Raw genomic sequence first — 21,251 nt, 5'->3', positions numbered from 1 at the left:
TCATCGTTATTGTGGCTAGCTTCACACAGGTAACGTTTAACGTAGCCTCGCTTTCGGTACCGCTGAGTGCCAGCCTCCAGTCTCGATTGTTCAGAACCAATACTCAGTCTAGCACTTTTAGCCTACAGAAGAAGTGAGATTTATGCTGCGTTTATAACCAAGTGGGAATTTACCGCCATAGAGTTAGATAGACGACTCTAGATGGATAAAGCTATTTTGGCATGGACATTGCCATTGAGGGCTTACACAATTTTTAAGCAGTCAAATTGTTGGGCTTTCCTATGGGTGAATTCTATTCACGTCACCAAATAACTGATTAAAACACACTGTTTTGCAATGAAGGTCTACAGTAGCCTCAACAGCACCCTCTATGGTAGCACCATGGTGTTGCCGGAGGACAGCTATTTTCCATCCTCCTCTGGGTACATTGACTTCAATACAAACCTAGGAAGCTCATGGTTCTCACCCCCTTCCATAGACTTACACAGTAATTATGACGATTTCCGGAGGAAGTCCTCCAACCTATCAGAGCTCTTGCAGTATGAACTGACATATTGTCTATCGGATCTACGGATCAGAGAATGAATTTAGTGCTGAAAGCATAAGCTACAGCTAGCTAGCACTGCAGTGTATAAAGTTTGGTGTGTAGTTGACTCAAAGCAAGAGAAAGACAATAGTTAAATGTTGAACAAATTAATTTCTTCAAAAGCTAAGAAGCAGTGAGAGAGCTATATTTCGCTGTATTTTTTTCTCTTAGTTTACCTTTCACTTACTTAACTAATGCAGCTAATTTCACCTACTCAACAACCTAACTCAAACATAGAATGTTATCTATGTTAGCTAGCTGTCTAAAGCTATAACACTGCAACTTTTCCAAGTCAAGGTAAGCTTTCAGTTTTATAAATGTATTGCTACCGGGGCCCGCCGGTGTACCTGCTAAACTGCTTGCTGTACACTGTACTGAGTGATTGTACACATGGATTGTGGGTTCACTAATGCGTTAGTTCTAGTTTGTTGACTATAACGTTAATATTGTTCCCCGCTGCTGCATTAATTGTCTTACGTCTGTGTTTTACCCGGTTCTGACGCTGTTCCTGTCCTGTTTTCATGTCTGTTCCGATTAAATGTTGATTCCCCGTACCTGCTTCTCGACTCCAGCGTCGTTCCTTACAAATATGGTGACAACGATGTAAGCTGTGTAGCGGTTCAAAATCAAATAACATTTTATTGGTCACGCATGGCCGCGGGAAGATGTTTTGGGGTGGGGGTCCTGCGGGGAGGGTATTTTTTGCCTCGTTCTGCTGTATTTTTCTCCGCTCAAACAGGAGTAATATGGCCCAAGTGCAATAACTTGATGGGGGGGAATATAGATTTTTAATTAAATGTTTTATATTAAATATTTTTTTGGTGATTTATCCGAGGGTGCTGCAGCACCCTCACCACCCCTACTTCCCACGGCTATGTGGTCGCATACACATACAGTATTTTTCAGATCTTATCGCAGGTGCAGCAAAATGCTTATGTTTCTAGCTCCAACAGTACAGTAATACCGGACAATACAAAACAATACACACAAAACCAAAACATCTGTTTGCGTAGAGGTTATGGTATGAAGTTTGGTTTGGAAAGTTTTTTTTGCCTGGTTACAGGGAGCTGTTGTGTTGTGTTGGTGAGAGGAGGAAAGCATGTAGATGTGAGAAGGAATTATACAACAAGCAAAGTGATGATGCTGTATTACATTTACATTTACATTTAAGTCATTTAGCAGACGCTCTTATCCAGAGCGACTTCCAAATTGGTGCATTCACCTTATGATATCCAGTGGAACAACAACTTTACAATAGTGCATCTAAATCTTTTAAGGGGGGGGTTAGAAGGATTACTTTATCCTATCCTAGGTATTCCTTAAAGAGGTGGGGTTTCAGGTGTCTCCGGAAGGTGGTGATTGACTCCGCTGTCCTGGCGTCGTGAGGGAGCTTGTTCCACCATTGGGGTGCCAGAGCAGCGAACAGTTTTGACTGGGCTGAGCGGGAACTGTGCTTCCTCAGAGGTAGGGGGGCCAGCAGGCCAGTGGTGGATGAACGCAGTGCCCTTGTTTGGGTGTAGGGCCTGATCAGAGCCTGAAGGTATGGAGGTGCCGTTCCCTTCACAGCTCCGTAGGCAATCACCATGGTCTTGTAGCGGATGCGAGCTTCAACTGGAAGCCAGTGGAGAGAGCGGAGGAGCGGGGTGACGTGAGAGAACTTGGGAAGGTTGAACACCAGACGGGCTGCGGCGTTCTGGATGAGTTGTAGGGGTTTAATGGCACAGGCAGGGAGCCCAGCCAACAGCGAGTTGCAGTAATCCAGACGGGAGATGACAAGTGCCTGGATTAGGACCTGCGCCGCTTCCTGTGTGAGGCAGGGTCGTACTCTGCGAATGTTGTAGAGCATGAACCTACAGGATCGGGTCACCGCCTTGATGTTAGTGGAGAACGACAGGGTGTTGTCCAGGATCACGCCAAGGTTCTTAGCACTCTGGGAGGAGGACACAAGGGAGTTGTCAACCGTGATGGCGAGATCATGGAACGGGCAGTCCTTCCCCGGGAGGAAGAGCAGCTCCGTCTTGCCGAGGTTCAGCTTGAGCTGGTGATCCGTCATCCACACTGATATGTCTGACAGACATGCAGAGATGCGATTCGCCGCCTGGTTATCAGAAGGGGGAAAGGAGAAGATTAATTGTGTGTCGTCTGCATAGCAATGATAGGAGAGACCATGTGAGGATATGACAGAGCCAAGTGACTTGGTGTATAGCGAGAATAGGAGAGGGCCTAGAACAGAGCCCTGGGGGACACCAGTGGTGAGAGCGCATGGTGCGGAGACAGATTCTCGCCACGCCACCTGGTAGGAGCGACCTGTCAGGTAGGACGCAATCCAAGCGTGGGCCGCGCCGGAGATGCCCAACTCGGAGAGGGTGGAGAGGAGGATCTGATGGTTCACAGTATCAAAGGCAGCAGATAGGTCTAGAAGGATGAGAGCAGAGGAGAGAGAGTTAGCTTTAGCAGTGCGGAGAGCCTCCGTGACACAGAGAAGAGCAGTCTCAGTTGAATGCCCAGTCTTGAAACCTGACTGATTAGGATCAAGAAGGTCATTCTGAGAGAGATAGCAGGAGAGCTGGCCTAGGACGGCACGTTCAAGAGTTTTGGAGAGAAAAGAAAGAAGGGATACTGGTCTGTAGTTGTTGACATCGGAGGGATCGAGTGTAGGTTTTTTCAGAAGGGGTGCAACTCTCGCTCTCTTGAAGACGGAAGGGACGTAGCCAGCGGTCAAGGATGAGTTGATGAGCGAGGTGAGGAAGGGGAGAAGGTCTCCGGAAATGGTCTGGAGAAGAGAGGAGGGGATAGGGTCAAGTGGGCAGGTTGTTGGGCGGCCGGCCGTCACAAGACGCGAGATTTCATCTGGAGAGTGAGGGGAGAAAGAGGTCAAAGCACAGGGTAGGGCAGTGTGAGCAGGACCAGCGGTGTCGTTTGACTTAGCAAACGAGGATCGGATATCGTCAACCTTCTTTTCAAAATGGTTGACGAAGTCATCCGCAGAGAGGGAGGAGGGGGGGAGGGGAGGAGGATTCAGGAGGGAGGAGAAGGTAGCAAAGAGCTTCCTAGGGTTAGAGGCAGATGCTTGGAATTTAGAGTGGTAGAAAGTGGCTTTAGCAGCAGAGACAGAAGAGGAGAATGTAGAGAGGAGGGAGTGAAAGGATGCCAGGTCCGCAGGGAGGCGAGTTTTCCTCCATTTCCGCTCGGCTGCCCGGAGCCCTGTTCTGTGAGCTCGTAGTGAGTCGTCGAGCCACGGAGCAGGAGGGGAGGACCGAGCCGGCCTGGAGGATAGGGGACAGAGAAAATCAAAGGATGCAGAAAGGGAGGAGAGGAGGGTTGAGGAGGCAGAATCAGGAGATAGGTTGGAGAAGGTTTGAGCAGAGGGAAGAGATGATAGGATGGAAGAGGAGAGAGTAGAGGGAGAGAGAGAGCGAAGGTTGGGACGGCGCAATACCATCCGAGTAGGGGCAGAGTGAGAAGTGTTGGATGAGAGCAAGAGGGAAAAGGCTACAAGGTAGTGGTCGGAGATTTGGAGGGGAGTTGCAATGAGATTAGTGGAAGAACAGCATCTAGTAAAGATGAGGTCAAGCGTATTGCCTGCCTTGTGAGTAGGGGGGGAAGGTGAGAGGGTGAGGTCAAAAGAGGAGAGGAGTGGAAAGAAGTAGGCAGAGAGGAATGAGTCAAATGTAGACGTGGGGAGGTTAAAGTCACCCAGAACTGTGAGAGGTGAGCCATCCTCAGGAAAGGAACTTATCAAGGCGTCAAGCTCATTGATGAACTCTCCAAGGGAACCTGGAGGGCGATAAATGATAAGGATGTTAAGCTTGAAAGGGCTGGTAACTGTGACAGCATGGAATTCAAGTGAGGAGATAGACAGATGGGTCAGGGGAGAAAGAGAGAATGTCCAATTGGGAGAGATGAGGATTCCAGTGCCACCACCCCGCTGGCTCGATGCTCTAGGGGTATGCGAGAACACGTGGGCAGACGAAGAGAGAGCAGTAGGAGTAGCAGTGTTATCTGTGGTAATCCATGTTTCCGTCAGCGCCAGGAAGTCTAGGGACTGGAGGGTAGCATAGGCTGAGATGAACTCAGCCTTGTTGGCTGCAGACCGGCAGTTCCAGAGGCTGCCGGAGACCTGGAACTCCACGTGGGTCGTGCGCGCTGGGACCACCAGGTTAGAGTGGCAGCGGCCACGCGGTGTGAAGCGTTTGTATGGCCTGTGCAGAGGGGAGAGAACAGGGATAGACAGACACATAGTTGACAAGCTACAGAAGTGTTGTTTCTTGTATTATTGTCTCTTGTGTCTTTAGAGAACTGTTTCACTTTGATATCCTTTTTCTTCTGTCCTGATTTTCTCTTTCTTTTCTTCTGTTAACTAGATATTCTTTGTTGTTCTTCGTTAGCTAGCTAGCTTCTTCCAAAAGAGTCCCTAGCAACTGCTTAGCAACTGGTAAACAATTCAGCTAGCTAAGATAACTACAATTTTATGAAAAATAGTTATTTTTCAAAAGCCTATCTTCTTTGTTTGTTGCTTGTTTTTTCTCCTATTCAGTCTTGCAGTTTTCTTTTGCTTTTTTCCGATGTACTTCACTCTAAAAACCATGTAAATTTCAATATTTGTAGGAGCTCATTTTTCAGCTGCTGCTGCTCAAATTGGAGTTCCGGAACTGTATGTGGCTGCTATAAAAGTGAACTGTGTGTGGGGGTGATCAGGGGTCTATTCATTCGGCCGATTCTGTTGCAAAACATTTCTTAAACGGAAGCAAACGTAACGAAACGGGGAGGGACCTACCTGGATTTGTCCAATAGAAACTCTTGTTTTAGTTGCAAAGCGGCATGCAACTGCTTGGACTAATGATTACACCCCAGATCCACTAGATGCAGGCAAGAGTGTGCAAGGCGGTATTGAATGTGTCACTGTCTGTCAGCTTGAATACTTAAATTTGTCTCTCGACCTGTGCATCTGCATTATAAAGTTTTATTTGTAGGCTAGGTTATAGCAACCTCATGATGGGTATCGGGCAACTTTGTGTGACATGTTGTATGTATCATGTAGTAGCCTAAACCAATCACTGTTACATTGAGCCGGGTGATTGGAATATGAATGACAGTAATCCAATATCCTGTAATAGAAATAAGGCCATGCTCATTTAAAATATATATATATATTTGGCAGTTAAATGCAACTACAAAAGATTATTTAAAAAAAAAAGCAATCTATTAATATGGTTTTTGAACACTATCATTTGTTTACAAGCCTGATAGTTGTACTTTTAATTTATGGCTTTTTGGCCATCAGCCAATCGGGCGTTTCTAAACTAGTTCAAACCACCTGAATGCATCCAACTAGTATATACGACTTCACTAGTAAATTCCCACCTCTCACTTGGAGCTCAAGACTGATACATTAGTTTCCCACTAGTAATTACCAGTTGGGGGGCCGTTCAAATAGATTTTCCCCAGTCCTATATGGTAAACGTAGAGAATGATAGAAAATATCATATTTATACAGTATGTGTCCCATTATGGCGCCTGTAAGTGTAGGGCCATTGAGCGCCATTGAGGCCCTCTCCATTTTAAAGTAGTCAATTTTCTACTTCTGCTACTTCTATGAAACAAACTGAAAGTGTGCATACTGCTATCTAGAGCATGTTATTTGAACAAGTATAAAGCCCAGGATAGTGATTTCTTGATGCCTACAGCTATGGAATGTTTGCTCACAAGTATAATTCATTGGCTGATCCCTCCTGATGACCTGGATGGAATCAGGTTTTGGCCTTTCTAGGGAGTTTTTCCTAGCCACTGTGCTTCTACACCTGCATTGCTTGCTGTTTGGGGTTTTAGGCTGGGTTTCTGTACAGCACTTTGAGATATCAGCTGATGTAAGAAGGGCTATATAAATACATTTGATTTGATCCTTCCTTCACCCATAGGAAGTTCCACCCATTTGACTACTTTAAAATGGTGGAGTCCTCAATGGCAATGTCCATGCCAAGACTGGTTTTATCCATATGAGTCCTCTCTCTAACAATCGGCTGGTAAATTCCCACTTCCCACTTGGTTATGAACTCAGCATTATACCCGCCACGCATACTTGTGGCCACTTCATAGGGAAGAGCTATGGAGACATGACCCGTTTTTCCATAAAATAACACCGGGACAGGCAGACAGACACATCTTTTCAAAATGAAAAAGCATCGGATGCACATGTTGGACCATCCGTGATTTTTTTTTAGATGCTTCGGTGTACTGTTAAAACGGTAAGAGCAATTTCATTATTGTGCTAGCCTAGTCTTTGTCAGAGGTCGGCTAAATGGCAATTGTTTACAAACGCATAGGCTAATGCTACATTGTAACGGTTTTAGTTCCTAGATTGTGCGAAAGGTTGAGAGTTTGGATACTTTGTAGTCTATTTTTTCTATTTTACCTGACCTTTGTTTTGCCACGGCTGGTTCCCCGTTCCCATGGTGAAGCATAGCAGACTCACTACTTCAAGCCAAGGAGGGAGCCTGCCCAGTATTGATCAACTTGTGATAGAATGAGCAATAAACTGTTCATGTATGACATTAGACTGGCCATATATTTTATTTGCATGGTGGGCAATTATGGGCAACTGCCTTTTTCATTCTCGAAGAAGATTGGAAAAAGACAAATGCAGCAACGATTGATATGAATTTGTTTATTCCTACTTCGAGCCTATTCATTGCCAAATATCACCCCCAATCATTTACAACGTGTGTCAGAATGTATTCAAACGGACATAAATGGACATTCATTGCTGAGTATCATGATTCATTGCTGAGTATCCTGATATAAAACTGCTGTTACTTGAGTTACTAAACCCCAAGGTCCTAGGCCGCCCTATATAGCAAGTTAGATTTTGCAATGGTATGTGTAGGGGGCAAAAATAGTTCTACCAGTAAAAATGATTTGCCTTTTGTATTTGTTGTTTACTTTTTTGTGGGGAGTCGTGGGTGACAATAACAATAACGACAGAATTCCCCGCCTTACATAACTAATGGCAATCAGGACCAACTGCAGAATTCAGTACAGGACATTGCAACCAGTGAGGCAGATGTTTTTGGCCTGTGGCTGTAATCCAAGATCAAGGGAATCAAATCCAAGCCTAAAAGCAGCAGATATATTTAGATGGACCGTCTCACTATAAAACATTTTACCACTGTACGTAGTCCAAGCCTGGTAGTCTATTGAAATGAATAGATTAGCCTCCCTGGATGTTAGACTAATTGAAGTTTGTGTGTGTGTGTGTGTGTGTGTGTGTGTGTGTGTGTGTGTGTGTGTGTGTGTGTGTGTGTGTGTGCAAGAGTGCAGCTGTGGCAGTATGTGGGTGAACTTTTATTGTGCTTACACGGCCTCTTCCTGATCGCCATCCTACTTCACTGTAGGTGCAAGCCTACAATATGTACTGGGATGGATGAGGAAGAGCAGAACCGCTATGTGGCCCAGCTGAAGGAGGAGTTTGACAGCTGTGACACCACAGGCACTGGTTACCTGGACAAGGAAGAGTTGTCATCCCTTTGCCACAAGCTGTCCCTGGATGCTCACCTTCCCGTACTGTTGGACACCTTGCTAGGACCACACCACTATGCTCGGGTATGAGACCAGACCACCTTAGTAACATCTCTCGCTGTTGTGGATCTGCCTTACATTTCCCTTACCAGCAGTTCATTAAAACATATGTAAAGCTCTGAAATGCATAGTTATAGTAAAAGTGTAGTAGTTGTGTAAAAGCTGTGTTATGACCGCTCTCCATTTTCTAACAGTTCTTAGGTAAGCCTGTATGCTCATTTGAAATCTCAAATCAGAAGCCCGAGACATTTTTGATCATGTTGCTACCTTACCAGTAGTCATGTCTCACACTGTTGACAATTAACTCACTTTCCTTCTGTTATGCAGGTGAATTTTGAGGAGTTCAAAGAAGGCTTTGTAGCTGTGTTATCACGCTCTCTGGACTTCAGCACCTCAGAAGAGGAGAGCAGCTACCTGGAGCCAGGTAAAGCACGCATGCTGAGTGGTGAGGAGGGGATTGATGTATGCCTGGTTTTCATTGATTACACAGCTGGGCAAACTGATTGAATCCAATGAAATCAGTTGTTTATATACCCAAGTAGTTTAGATTTGCTGTTTTATATTTGTTCATGGGCCCTATGTGGGGGATTCGATAAGATTGCTTTATGTAAACAATGTATCCTTGTGGATAACGGCAAACCTTGGGGTCATTTCTTTTATAATTTACATTTTCAATGCTTGACAAAGGCACTGACTGAGGCTGAGACTGGAGCCATTGTAGTCTACCTAAGTTAGTTTGACATCATTAAAAGCACACTAAAAAGCATTACTTAGTCAAGTAGTGTTTTGGTCTATTCTGGTTGTTTGTCTACTGCCTGGGTGGGTCACCATGAGCTCACCGAAAATGAGGAAAATACTAGTGGAGACATCAAAGGGATACAGTATATTTAGTATTTTCCCTCCCTAAAGAACTATTGTTGATCACGTTAATAATCTCTTTCCTTATTAGCCCCAGGCTGGATTCTATTCTCGAACAAATACAGATTCAAATATACTACACTTCCTGTACCTTTAAAAAATCTTAACTCAGTTGAGATATCATTTATTGTACAGCTTTTCACTTTATATGATTTCTGAATGATATTTGACAACCCATTGGAATGTGTTATTGTATTTTGAAATGTGTTTCTTGAGTTGGGGATTGCAGTAGGAGGATCTAGGAGGGCAGCAGAGTTCCCTCATTTTCCCCAGAATGTTACAGTATGAGGAAGTTTATTGCCAAGTTAGTTTCTGGGACATGCCCTTTTAAAGAGTGTGTTTAACAATGTTTTTGGCAAATCTCTGGTTATACAATCTCTAATTTAGACCTTCACTATAGACTCTCTCCCTTGTTACTTTGTAACTTAACATTGCCAAGCTTCTGTGAGAATATGTTTGCAGTTGTAATTGTGGGCAGAAAAAATGCCCAGCTGGTCTAAAATATTTCTTTCTTTCTATATATATATTATTCTACTGTAATATCATAATAGACACCATTTAACCACTGCATCTCTCTCTGTCCTTCCCCACCTCCTTTCTTTCCTCTCCTCTCCAGTTGTTCCTGAGGAGGTGAAGCCCAAGTTTGTGAAGGGAACCAAGCGCTACGGCCGGCGGTCTCATCCTGACAGGCCCGACTCTGAGCTCCCAGCTGAATTGGAGGACTCTCCTCCTTTCAGGACAGAGCAGAAGGAGCTCTCTCCCGCTGGCGTGAGGAGGGCCAAACTCCGACGCTCCACTTCTCTGGAGAGTGTGGAGGTAAGAGACGTGCTCCTAATCCCTCCCTCTCACCCTCTGTCTGCTGTGTTTACATTGTGGTCGTGCACCATCATTTGAGAGATGCCAAGAAAGATAGCTGACTCTTGAGTTCTCAAGCTTGGGCCAGGGCCTAGAGAAGATCTGACTGTTTGGAGAGAAATTCCCAACTCAGTGTTTCACTTCCATTTCCCTCATGTGTACCCAATGAATGGTGCATTGTGCTGGTGCTGGGTGAGGCCTGTCTCAAATATACAGTATATGTTTCCGGCCGACACACTCTTCAGACATAGTGGGAGAGTAGAATCTCAGGAGTACATGGGGTTTTGGGCAGACGCTCCTACTCCACACTCAGGAAGTGGGATTATATGGAATGTGCTACTGGCAGCCCTCATTGGTGGCCCCCGCTCCCACCCCACACCATCCATCCCTCACTGTTTGGCTAAGGATCAAAGATGTGTCCCTCTGTTTCTTCCTCTCTCCCTTCTTCCATGGCTTATTCTTTCATTGGTTCCAATAGTTTCATCACATTTTATTACATTGTTTTAGGTGTGACATGACAGTAATGAGGCCCAGGAAAAGTCATGGTTGGGGGTTGCTGTGTGCTTATCTCACAACATCATGTCTATTGAAGCCCCATTGTTTTGGCCTCTAAATTGTATAACAGTAGAAGACAAGTGAAGTAAAAGTCATGGTGGTTGGTGATGGGGGGGTATCTGTCAGTGTTAAAAGTGTTAAAGATGCAGTGTGAAATCCCTGCTGAGAGTGAAATGTTTGGGGCCCTTTTGCCGTCGGCCATCGTTGTTCGCCGTCTCTCTGTGTGTACATAGTTTGTGTGTGTTTGAGTCTGGATTGAGTAGGTTACTTGAAGTAAGAGTTGGATAATGGATAATGGAGATTATCATCATTATCATCAATGTATCAAAATATACATTTCGCACATTTATCTATAAATATTCATACATAAACTACATAATACACAACAAGCAAGGGCTGACCTGCCTGCCTGTTAACACAGCTCTCATTTTAGAAACCATATTCTGTTATCCCAGATTTTCTTTCCCATTTGAAATATTTAGATAGTCAATGCAGCGTTACATAAAATATCTCTGATAGCTTGCGAGATTACGTCTTTCCAAAGCCTCTCTCTCCCCCGTCAGGCCATAGTGCCAGATAGATCCCTGTGCCATGTTTCTCATTAAGCTCTCCACCAATAATCTCTTTTAAATAGTTAACATTTCCAGCAGTTTAAGGCAATACGTAAGCAGCTTTAAGCCTTGGTGGATTCCTAGTTACTGGAAGATAGAGAGGGAACTACTGTATGGCATCCCTGTCATATTGATGGTTACAGGAGATAGGTCACTCCTTGGTAACGGGAACATACAGTCTGGGTGAACTATGTGATTGGAGTGGGGGAGGGGTGGATTAATTGGGCTGGGGAGTTGATAAATCGTTCACCGCTGTTGGGCTGAAACGCACGTATTTCTTGTGAAAGTATCGAGGTGGAATGTCGCCAACAGTTAGCCCTTGTTAGGTAAATAATTGAACCGGTCCTGTTAAATATTTCACACAAGCTCACCCTCCTCTTTACGTCACTTTATATGTCTTATTTAGTTATCATACACAACCTACATTTATGTCTACACATCCTCCTACGATGCAGCGTGCCGTCCGGGTTAAATTCCTGAAGGACCCTTCTCAAGGACATGTTAATGTCCCATTAGGCTGGCATGCTTAATTTAGCACCAGTTTCCGCTCACCTTTATCTCACATTCTATTTGTTCAGAATTCTTTAACATGATCTCTATTCAGACAGATAATTCCTTTTTGTCTGGTTCAAGCCGGTTGTCAAGAGTCTTCAATCTATTGTTGACTTTCAGACATAAGCGATATGATTTCATTCATCCAGCTGAAATGATTGCTTTTGAATGTTTATTCTTTGATATGTTGAGGGGATTAGTCATGTTTTACCCTTCTCAGCTGTCTACATCACTTCCCACCATTTTGTGTTGGTACAGAGTTTGTTTATATTTATTAAGCCTCGAGCCATTGTAGTAAGGAGCACAATGGTGCTCTCCGACCCCGAAGTGGTGCTGATGACAACAATAATAAATTCACTGACCAAGTGTAGCCCTGCCATGTTGGAGTGAACCAAAATGATTAGATAGCGGGAGAGAGCGATATATACTGAAACCATCACAGTGTTCCTGTTTGAAAAGCCTTTCATGGATGAGTTACGTAATATTGTTCAATATTTAAAGCTGATGATAATTGACGGTGGCTTGTTGCGTCATGAAGAGCGGCCTGTTTCTGATGTGGTGCTGCAGCTTGGGGCCATGCCCAGATTGATATCTTATAATGAAGCCATGAAATGAATAGACCCATCTTCCACATGGGATTGATTGAAATGATACTGTACATTTCAAATATTTTGAGGGAGAACATTTGACCTTTGAACCAAGATGGGTAGCAACCGATTCTCCCACAAATTCTGTCTGATTTAGGTGTTACCAGGATTAATTTGGTTAGATAATTATGGAATTTGGTATTACATAATAAACTGAAGTTATGCATTTCATTCTACAAAGTGCTTTGGAACTTGCCTCTGTATACCACTGGTAGGCACTAAAATGCAACAAACCAAAGATTGGAAAGGGAACATAGCGACAACCTTAATGGGTTAGATTACATTTTTATTTCACTATGGTTAACAAAGGTACTTCACCTTGAATTTATTTTACACACTACATATTTGGCTATACACGACATTTAGGACATTTATGAATTGTAATCCTCACGACATTCCCTTGACAAAGCTATGTCTGATACAAAATCATGCGAATATTCATCCTTTAAAAAAGTTAAGATATTGTGTTATATTGTTGTAAGTGTGCCTCCCAGCCTGAAAGAGAGACTGCTATGAGTAAGACGGTACTCAATAACTAACTTCCATAACTAATCCATTGCTAACTTCAGTTGAATTTCATCCCTTCAGATAGGCTATTATGTAGACCATAATTAGTAAGAGTCTGCAGCAAGTATACACACACACACGTGGAGGAGGCCCTAAGCTCCTCTGTGTGAGAGCCAATGGCCACATGAGCTGCTGGGAGTACCAGTCTACTCTTGAGCCTGCTGGAATCACAATCTGCTGGTTGTTTTTACTCAGTGTAGCAGAAGTGATGTTGGCATGGTGGAATTCCTTATGGTCAGTTCATTCCCAGCTAGCACATTTGGTTCCTTGGAAGTTGTGGGAACGTATGTTTTTGGTTTCACATTGGTTGTGGAAACGAAGTCATACTTCAAAACTGAACGTTTTTTCAACGTTCAAAGAACAGAGGTTAAGTTGTACATTTTCTATCGTGAGAACGTTTTACTTTAGCTCCTTGAAAGTTTTTCTGGTAGGTTTTATTAACGCTATGATAACGGAAATTATAGGTTATTTGGAGGTTTTTTAATAACTTCCTTATGAAGTTCACTGAATAATTCAATAATAATTTTAATAACACAGCCAGCTTATTTGGGGTTAACATTTTTGAACCCCAAGCACAGATAGGACACATGGAAATTAATTTCCTTTGGCATTAATCATGCAAACGCATTTATTTTTGTGACTCTGCATCAATGAGATTCAAACCTATAAACCTATAGTCTTCTGTTTCTCTATCCAGAGAATTAGTCCACTGTGCCACCAGGATGGCACTAGCATGCCATGTTTTACGCATAAAAAGCTGTTCATACAAAGCTGTTCAATTTCAAATGAAACAAGCACTCATTAAGATCAGGTGTGGCCAATTAGTGGGCGCGGCCAACACACCTGATCACACTTAACTAGATCGAGGATAGAGAGTTTTGTTGATGCTAAGAATGGAATGTATTGAAGTGATAATGCCAGAGAAGCTGTGTTTGGAGGATATATTGCCACGGATGTTGTTAAACCGTGCCAATATATCCTCCAAACACCGGCTTCCAGGGCATTATCACTTTTATACAACGGGTTACCAACATATTTAAATATGATTGACATATGTTCATTGAAATGTTATTTTGATAAATGTGTATATACTATTTCATCCTTCCACAAGATATAGTCCGGACACAAATCTAGGGTTGCTATCCAAACCGGCTGGACGTTCGTTCTATTGATTCGGTTGCCAGAGATGCGACCCAGTCGTTCAGTTTTTTTTGGTCTGTATTTGTGGACGCGTCCTAGTCGTCCATTCTAAATGTTCCATTGCCATACTGGCTGGCAACATTCTTATCGCTTGCATGTTAGCCAGCCAACTACGGCTAAATTACAGTCACGTCAAACAGTGCAGCCAGAATAACAACAGTAGCTGCATTTCCATTTGTTTAAGCCGTTTTCCGGTGACATTTATTTGGATACATCCATAACAATGAACTAATGAGGCGCGATTTCGCTCAGTCGTTCATTCTAAATGTTCCATTGCCATACTGGCTGGCAACATTCTTATCGCTTGTTTGCTAGCTAGCCAAATATGGCTAATTTACAGTCACGTCAAACAGTGCAGCCAGAATAACAACAATAGCTGCATTTGTTTAAGCTGTTTTCTAGTGACATTTATTTGGATACATCCATAACAATGAGCTAATGAGGTGCGATTTCGCCTGGCATAGAAAATGTGCTCAACAGCACAGCTAACACAATCACTTCAAACTGAAGCTGTCCGTCATGTCTCGACATGTCATTATGGGACAGCTGGAGATTGAATTTGAAAATGTAAATCAATGTTGCAAATGTCGGAAAGAGAGACCCCAAGGTTTATACAAATCTCCGCTGGTGAAAACATATTTTAGTCTAAAGGAAATGTGAGAATGTCTAGATGCTTTTTATAGTGGAGATCAAGTTGCCTGGCTGAGCTGACGAGATAGTGGATTGCGCAGTCAGATGGAAAAGAGTAACTTGTGGAAAAGACACCGGCTGGAATGCGGTTTTAACCACTTAGCTTTCAGGATTAGACCCACCTGTTGTATATTTGTTTTTAAATAACATTCTTAGAACTAGGCTTGGGTGGTATACTGTATAACCCGTATACCGGGGTATTTGGAAAAAGCCACAGGATTGTTTTTCAATACTGTCAAAACATGTATATATTTTTTTCAATACATTTGAATATTTGTAGCTACTTTTTAAAGCTGCATTATGCAGAAATCGCTACCATTTACTGATTAATATTTGAATAGTTTGCCTAATTTCAGTTTGTGACAAAACAAGCAAGTATTGTGTAGAGAATCATTGTACCATTTAAACTGCTGTGAAATATATTTTCCATAACCAAAAATATTGTATTTTAAGCCTTGAAGCTGGTGTACAAAACCGAAAGTAAAAGACACAAACTAAACTTAACGGGAAGCATAGAAATAGCGCTCATAGAACATATATACTGCTTCTTATACTTGCTTTCAATGAGAATGACAGATCTATAACACACATTTCTGTGAATTTTGTCAGGTTGGCCAAAAAGTTACATATTGCAGTTTTAATTGACAGGGTGTATGCCTCCACTACACTACATTGAAATGCATTGTGGGGATTAAGAAATGAGTATTCGCAATGCTCACTCAAAAATAAGTGGGTATACAGTGTATACCTGCATATACCCTCCCCTACACCACTTAGAAACATTATGCTAAAGTACTGAAATTCTCACAGAAGAACGTTGTTTCTTAACTTTCTCTGAACTATGTGAGAACATTCCCCAGTGTTAAATCAGTTGAACGTTCCTAGAACATGAAATTAAATGTAACCATGTTGGAACTTTTAGGAAACGTTCTGTTAAAGCTCATTCCACGGAGTGTCGAGTATCTGCAAGTTTTTCCTTTCAATTAAGACCTAGACAACCAGGTGAGGGGAATTACTTACTAATTAGTGACCTTAATTCATCAATCAAGTACAAGGGTGCAACGAAATCCCGCTGACATTCCCTCTGTGGAATGAGTTTGACACGTGTTTAAAGTGATGAAATACTAAGAAAATGTTAGTTTTTTTGTCAAGTTCCTTAAATGTGCTGAGAATGTTCCAAAGCCAAGCAACTCTTGTGGGAAGGTTATATGCAAAATAACCAAAAGACAACCACGCTCTAAGAAACATATGGTTCTCAGAACGTTATGTTTTAGCTGGGTTTTTCTCCCTCTGTTATCATTGCTCATGCTAACAGGCTAGCACTCGCTTACAGCTTAATCTCTTTATTTTTTCTTTCACCTTTATTTAACCAGGTAGGCCAGTTGAGAACATTCTCATTTACAACTGCGACCTGGCGAAGATGAAGCAAAGCAGTGCAACACAAACAACACAGAGTTACACATGGAATAAACAAACATACAGTCAACAACACAATAGAAAAGTCTATATACAGTGTGTGCAAATTAAGTAAGATTAGGGAGGTAAGGCAATAAATAGGCCATAGTGCCAAAATAACTACAATTTAGCAATTAAACACTGGAGTGATAGATGTTCAGAAGATGAATGTGCAAGTAGAGATACTAGGGTGCAAAGGAGCAAAACAATTTATAATCATATGGGGATGAGGTAGTTGGGTAGGCTATTTACAGATGGGCTATGTACAGGTGCAATGATCTGTAAGCTGCTCTGACAGCTGATGCTTAAAGTTAGTGAGGGAGATATGAGTCTCCAGCTTCAGTTATTTTTGCAATTCGTTCCAGTCATTGGCAGCAGAGAACTGGAAGGAAAGGTGGCCAAAGGAAGAGTTGGCTTTGGGGGTGACCAATGAAATATACCTGCTGGAGCGTGTGCTACGGGTGGGTGCTGCTATGATGACCAGTGAGCTGAGATAAGGTGGGGCTTTACCTAGCAAAGACTTATAGATGACCTGGATTCAGTGGGTTTGCGGACGAATATGTAGCGAGGACCAGCCAAACGGGAGCATACAGGTCGCAGTGGTGGGTAGTATATGGGGCTTTTGTGTTAAAACGGATGGCACTGTGATAAACTGCATCCAATTTGCTGAGTAGAGTGTTGGAGGCTATTTTGTAAATGACATTGCCGAAGTCAAGGATCGGTAGGATAGTCAGTTTTACGAGGGTATTTGGCAGCATGAGTGAAGGATGCTTTGTTGCGAAATAGGAAGCCGATTCTAGATTTAATTTAGGATTTGAGACGCTTAATGTGAGTCTGGAAGGAGAGTTTACAGTCTAACCAGACACTTAGGTATTTGTAGTTGTCCACATATTCTAGGTTAGAACCGTACAGAGTAGTGCTGCTAGACGGGCGGGCAGGTGCAGGCAGCTATCGGTTGAAGAGCATGCATTTAGTTTTACTTGCATTTAAGAGCAGTTGGAGGCCACGGAAGGAGAGTTGTATGGCATTGAAGCTCGTCTGAAGGTTTGCTAACACAGTGTCCAAAGAAGGACCAGAAGTATACAAACTGGTGTCGTCTGTGTAGAGGTGGATCAGAGAATCACCCGCAGCAAGAGCAGCATCATTGATATATACAGAGAAAAGAGTTGGCCCGAGAATTGAACCCTGTGGCACCCCCATAGAGACTGCCAGAGGTCCAGACAACAGGCCCTCCGATTTGACACACTGAACTCTGTCTGAGAAGTGGTTGGTGAACCAGAAGAGGCAGTCATTTGACAAACCAAGGCTGTTGAGTCTGCCGATAAGAATGCGGTGATTGACAGAGTCGAAAGCCTTGGCCAGGTCGATGAATACGGCAGCACAGTATTGTCTTTTATCGATGGCGGTTATGATATTGTTTAGGACCTTGAACGTGGCTGAAGTGCACCCATGACCAGCTCAGAAACCAGATTGCATAGCGGAGAAGGTACGATGGGATTCGAAATGGTTGGTGATCTGTTTGTTCACTTGGGTTTCGAAGACCTTGGAAAGGCAGAGTAGGATAGATATAGGTCTGTAACAGTTTGGGTCTAGAGTGTCTCCCCCTTTTGAAGAGGGGGATGACCGCGGCAGCTTTCCAATCTTTGGGGATCTCAGACAATACGAGAGGTTTAACAGGCTAATGATAGGGGTTGCAACAATTACGGTGGATCATTTTAGAAAGAGAAGGTCCAGATTGTCTAGCCCAGCTGATTTGTAGGGGTCCAGATTTTGCAGCTCTATCAGAACATCAGCTGTTCAGTGTTTCTTAGCCTCAGTGCAGTGGGCAGCAGGGAGGAGGTGTTCTTATTCTCCATGGACTTTAGTGTCCCAAAAGTTTTGGGAGTTTGTGCTACAGGATGCAAATTTCTGTTTGAAAAAGGTAGCCTTTGCTTTCCTAACTGCCTGTGTATATTGGTTCCTAACTTCCCTGAAAAGTTGCATATCGCGGGGGCTATTTGATGCTAATGCAGAACGCCACAGGATGTTTTTGTGCTGGTCAAGGGCAGTCAAGTCTGTGGTGAACCAAGGGCTATATCTGTTAATTCAAAAAAATATATAATGGGGCATGTGTAACCGATGTGAAATGGCTAGCTAGTTAGCGGTGGTGCGCGCTAGTAGCGTTTCAATCAGGTGACGTCACTCGCTCTGCGACCTTAAGTAGTTGTCCCCTTGCGCTGCAAGGACCGCAGCTTTTGTGGAGCGATGGGTAACGATGCTTCATGGGTGACTGTTGTTGATGTGCGCAGAGGGTCCCTGGTTCAAGCCCAGGTTGGGGCGAGGAGATGGACGGAAGCTATACTGTTACACATGCTTATTTAAGATGGTGAGGAAAGCACTTTTAAAGAATAATTAGGCATCCTTTACTGACGGAATGAGGTCAATATCCCTCCAGGATACCCGGGCCAGGTCGATTAGAAAGGCCTGCTCGCTGAAGTGTTTTAGGGAGCGTTTGACAGTGATGAGGGGTGGTTGTTTGACCGCGGACCTATTACGGACGCAGGCAATGAGGCAGTGATCGCTGAGATCCTGGTTGAAGACAGCAGAGGTGTATTTAGAGGGAACTTAGCAGGCACACTTACATACACACACACACACACAAACACACTTCATCTGCTATACAAACTCTCACAACACACTTAGTAGTAGGGTAAACTAGCTTTCACAGTGCAGTTCTCACACGTGTCCGACACACTGACTAAACAACATAGCCAGATTATGATACTGTATGTGGACGGGCATATGGGTCAGCATTTAGGCAAGGTAGTTGTTTTTCCAGTTTTGAACACTTGGTGACACTCTTCAATGTCTTACTTCCAGAGTCTCAAGTCAGATGAGGAAACCGGAAGCCAAAAGGACACCATCCATCAAACCTTTGAGGCACAAGGTACTTAAATATTTTTCATGTTTACTTACAGTGAGGGAAAAAAGTATTTGATCCCCTGCTGATTTTGTACGTTTGCCCACTAACAAAGAAATGATCAGTCTATAATTTTAATGGTAGGTTTATTTGAACGGTGAGAGACAGAATAACAACAACAAAAAATCCAGAACAACACATGTCAAAAATGTTATAAATTGATTTGCATTTTAATGAGGGAAATAAGTATTTGACCCCCTCTCAATCAGAAAGATTTCTGGCTCCCAGGTGTCTTTTATATAGGTAACGAGCTGAGATTAGAAGCACACTCTTAAAGGGAGTGCTCCTAATCTCAGCTTCTTACCTGTATAAAAGACACCTGTCCACAGAAGCAATCAATCAATCAGATTCCAAACTCTCCACCATGGCCAAGACCAAAGAGCTCTCCAAGGATGTCAGGGACAAGATTGTAGACCTACACAAGGCTGGAATGGGCTACAAGACCATCGCCAAGCAGCTTGGTGAGAAGGTGACAACAGTTGGTGCGATTATTCGCAAATGGAAGAAACACAAAAGAACTGTCAATCTCCCTCGGCCTGGGGCTCCATGCAAGATCTCACCTCGTGGAGTTGCAAAGATCATGAGAACGGTGAGGAATCAGCCCAGAACTACACGGGAGGATCTTGTCAATGATCTCAAGGCAGCTTGGACCATAGTCACCAAGAAAACAATTGGTATCACACTACACCGTGAAGGACTGAAATCCTGCAGCCCCCGCAAGGTCCCCCTGTTCAAGAAAGCTCATATACATGCCTGTCTGAAGTTTGCCAATGAACATCTGAATGATTCAGAGGACAACTGGGTGAAGGTGTTGTGGTCAGATGAGACCAAAATGGAGCTCTTTGCCATCAACTCAACTCGCCGTGTTTGGAGGAGGAGGAATGCTGCCTATGACCCCAAGAACACCATCCCCACCGTCAAACATGGAGGTGGAAACATTATTCTTTGGGGGTGTTTTTCTGCTAAGGGGACAGGACAACTTCACCGCATCAAAGGGACGATGGACTGGGCCATGTACCGTCAAATCTTGGGTGAGAACCTCCTTCCCTCAGCCAGGGCATTGAAAATGGGTCGTGGATGGGTATTCCAGCATGGCAATGACCCAAAACACACGGCCAAGGCAACAAAGGAGTGGCTCAAGAAGAAGCACATTAAGGTCCTGGAGTGGCCTAGCCAGTCTCCAGACCTTAATCCCATAGAAAATCTGTGGAGGGAGCTGAAGGATAGAGTTGCCAAACGTCAGCCTCGAAACCTTAATGACTTGGAGAAGATCTGCAAAGAGGAGTGGGACAAAATCCCTCCTGAGATGTGTGCAAACCTGGTGGCCAACTACAAGAAACGTCTGACCTCTGAGATTGCCAACAAGGGTTTTGCCACCAAGTACTAAGTCATGTTTTGCAGAGGGGTCAAATACTTATTTCCCTCATTAAAATGCAAATCAATTTATAACATTTTTGACATGCGTTTTTCTGGATTTTTTGTTGTTAGTTTGTCTCTCACTGTTCAAATAAACCTACCATTAAAATTATAGACTGATAATTTCTTTGTCAGTGGGCAAACGTACAAAATCAGCAGGGGATCAAATACTTTTTTCCCTCACTGTAATTGTACATTCAGTCTTCAAGACAGGAGCTTTCCTGGTTAGGTCATGTGATCAGGAAAACTCCAAGCCCTATTCATACAGTCTAATGCTATACTCTTTGAGGGACTTTCATCCTAACATCTGTACGTGTGTCTCAGGGCAGCAGAAGCGATGGAAACGGGACAGTTCGGGGAGCCCGCTCCAATCCCCTGGGCCAAGGCCCGAGGTGTCAGACAGCCAGATGAGGGCAGTATGGGAGGAACTTGGAGTAGGAGGAGGAGGCTTTCTGAACAGACAGGAACTGTCCCTGGTCTGTGACCACCTTGGCCTGCAGGACCTGAATTCAGAGGTATGGCCAGCCCATAATTTCAGCAAGTGGCTGTTTTAATTCCCTAATTCCCAGATCTGTGCACTTGCTGACTCCCCATCAAGGGATCAAAGACATTGGATTAGTGTAAACATGGGCCAAAGGAGTTTCATCTATATCTCTTATACCAGT

General features: G+C 43.5%; 1 protein-coding gene across 3 annotated transcripts in view; it reads left to right on the top strand.

The window, feature by feature from the left end:
• Positions 1-21,251, top strand: part of LOC106576715 (ninein-like protein) — a 66,849-nt gene that overhangs the window by 7,407 nt on the left and 38,191 nt on the right. Inside the window, exons 1-6 of one of the 3 annotated variants that reach the window (XM_014154048.2) lie at positions 6,623-6,831; positions 7,978-8,185; positions 8,489-8,585; positions 9,696-9,895; positions 19,071-19,137; positions 20,911-21,101. In XM_014154048.2, coding sequence (XP_014009523.2) covers positions 8,003-8,185; positions 8,489-8,585; positions 9,696-9,895; positions 19,071-19,137; positions 20,911-21,101 — 738 coding nt within the window. In that variant the 5' untranslated portion in view covers positions 6,623-6,831; positions 7,978-8,002. Of the gene's footprint in view, positions 1-6,622; positions 6,832-7,977; positions 8,186-8,488; positions 8,586-9,695; positions 9,896-19,070; positions 19,138-20,910; positions 21,102-21,251 lie in introns of those variants that run through there. The other 2 variants (XM_014154051.2, XM_014154049.2) reach the window with 2 other exon arrangements.

This window comes from Salmo salar, chromosome ssa18 (genome assembly GCF_905237065.1).
Source record: "Salmo salar chromosome ssa18, Ssal_v3.1, whole genome shotgun sequence".
Lineage (NCBI taxonomy): Eukaryota > Metazoa > Chordata > Actinopteri > Salmoniformes > Salmonidae > Salmo > Salmo salar.
This window is presented reverse-complemented; position numbering and strand designations above follow the sequence as displayed.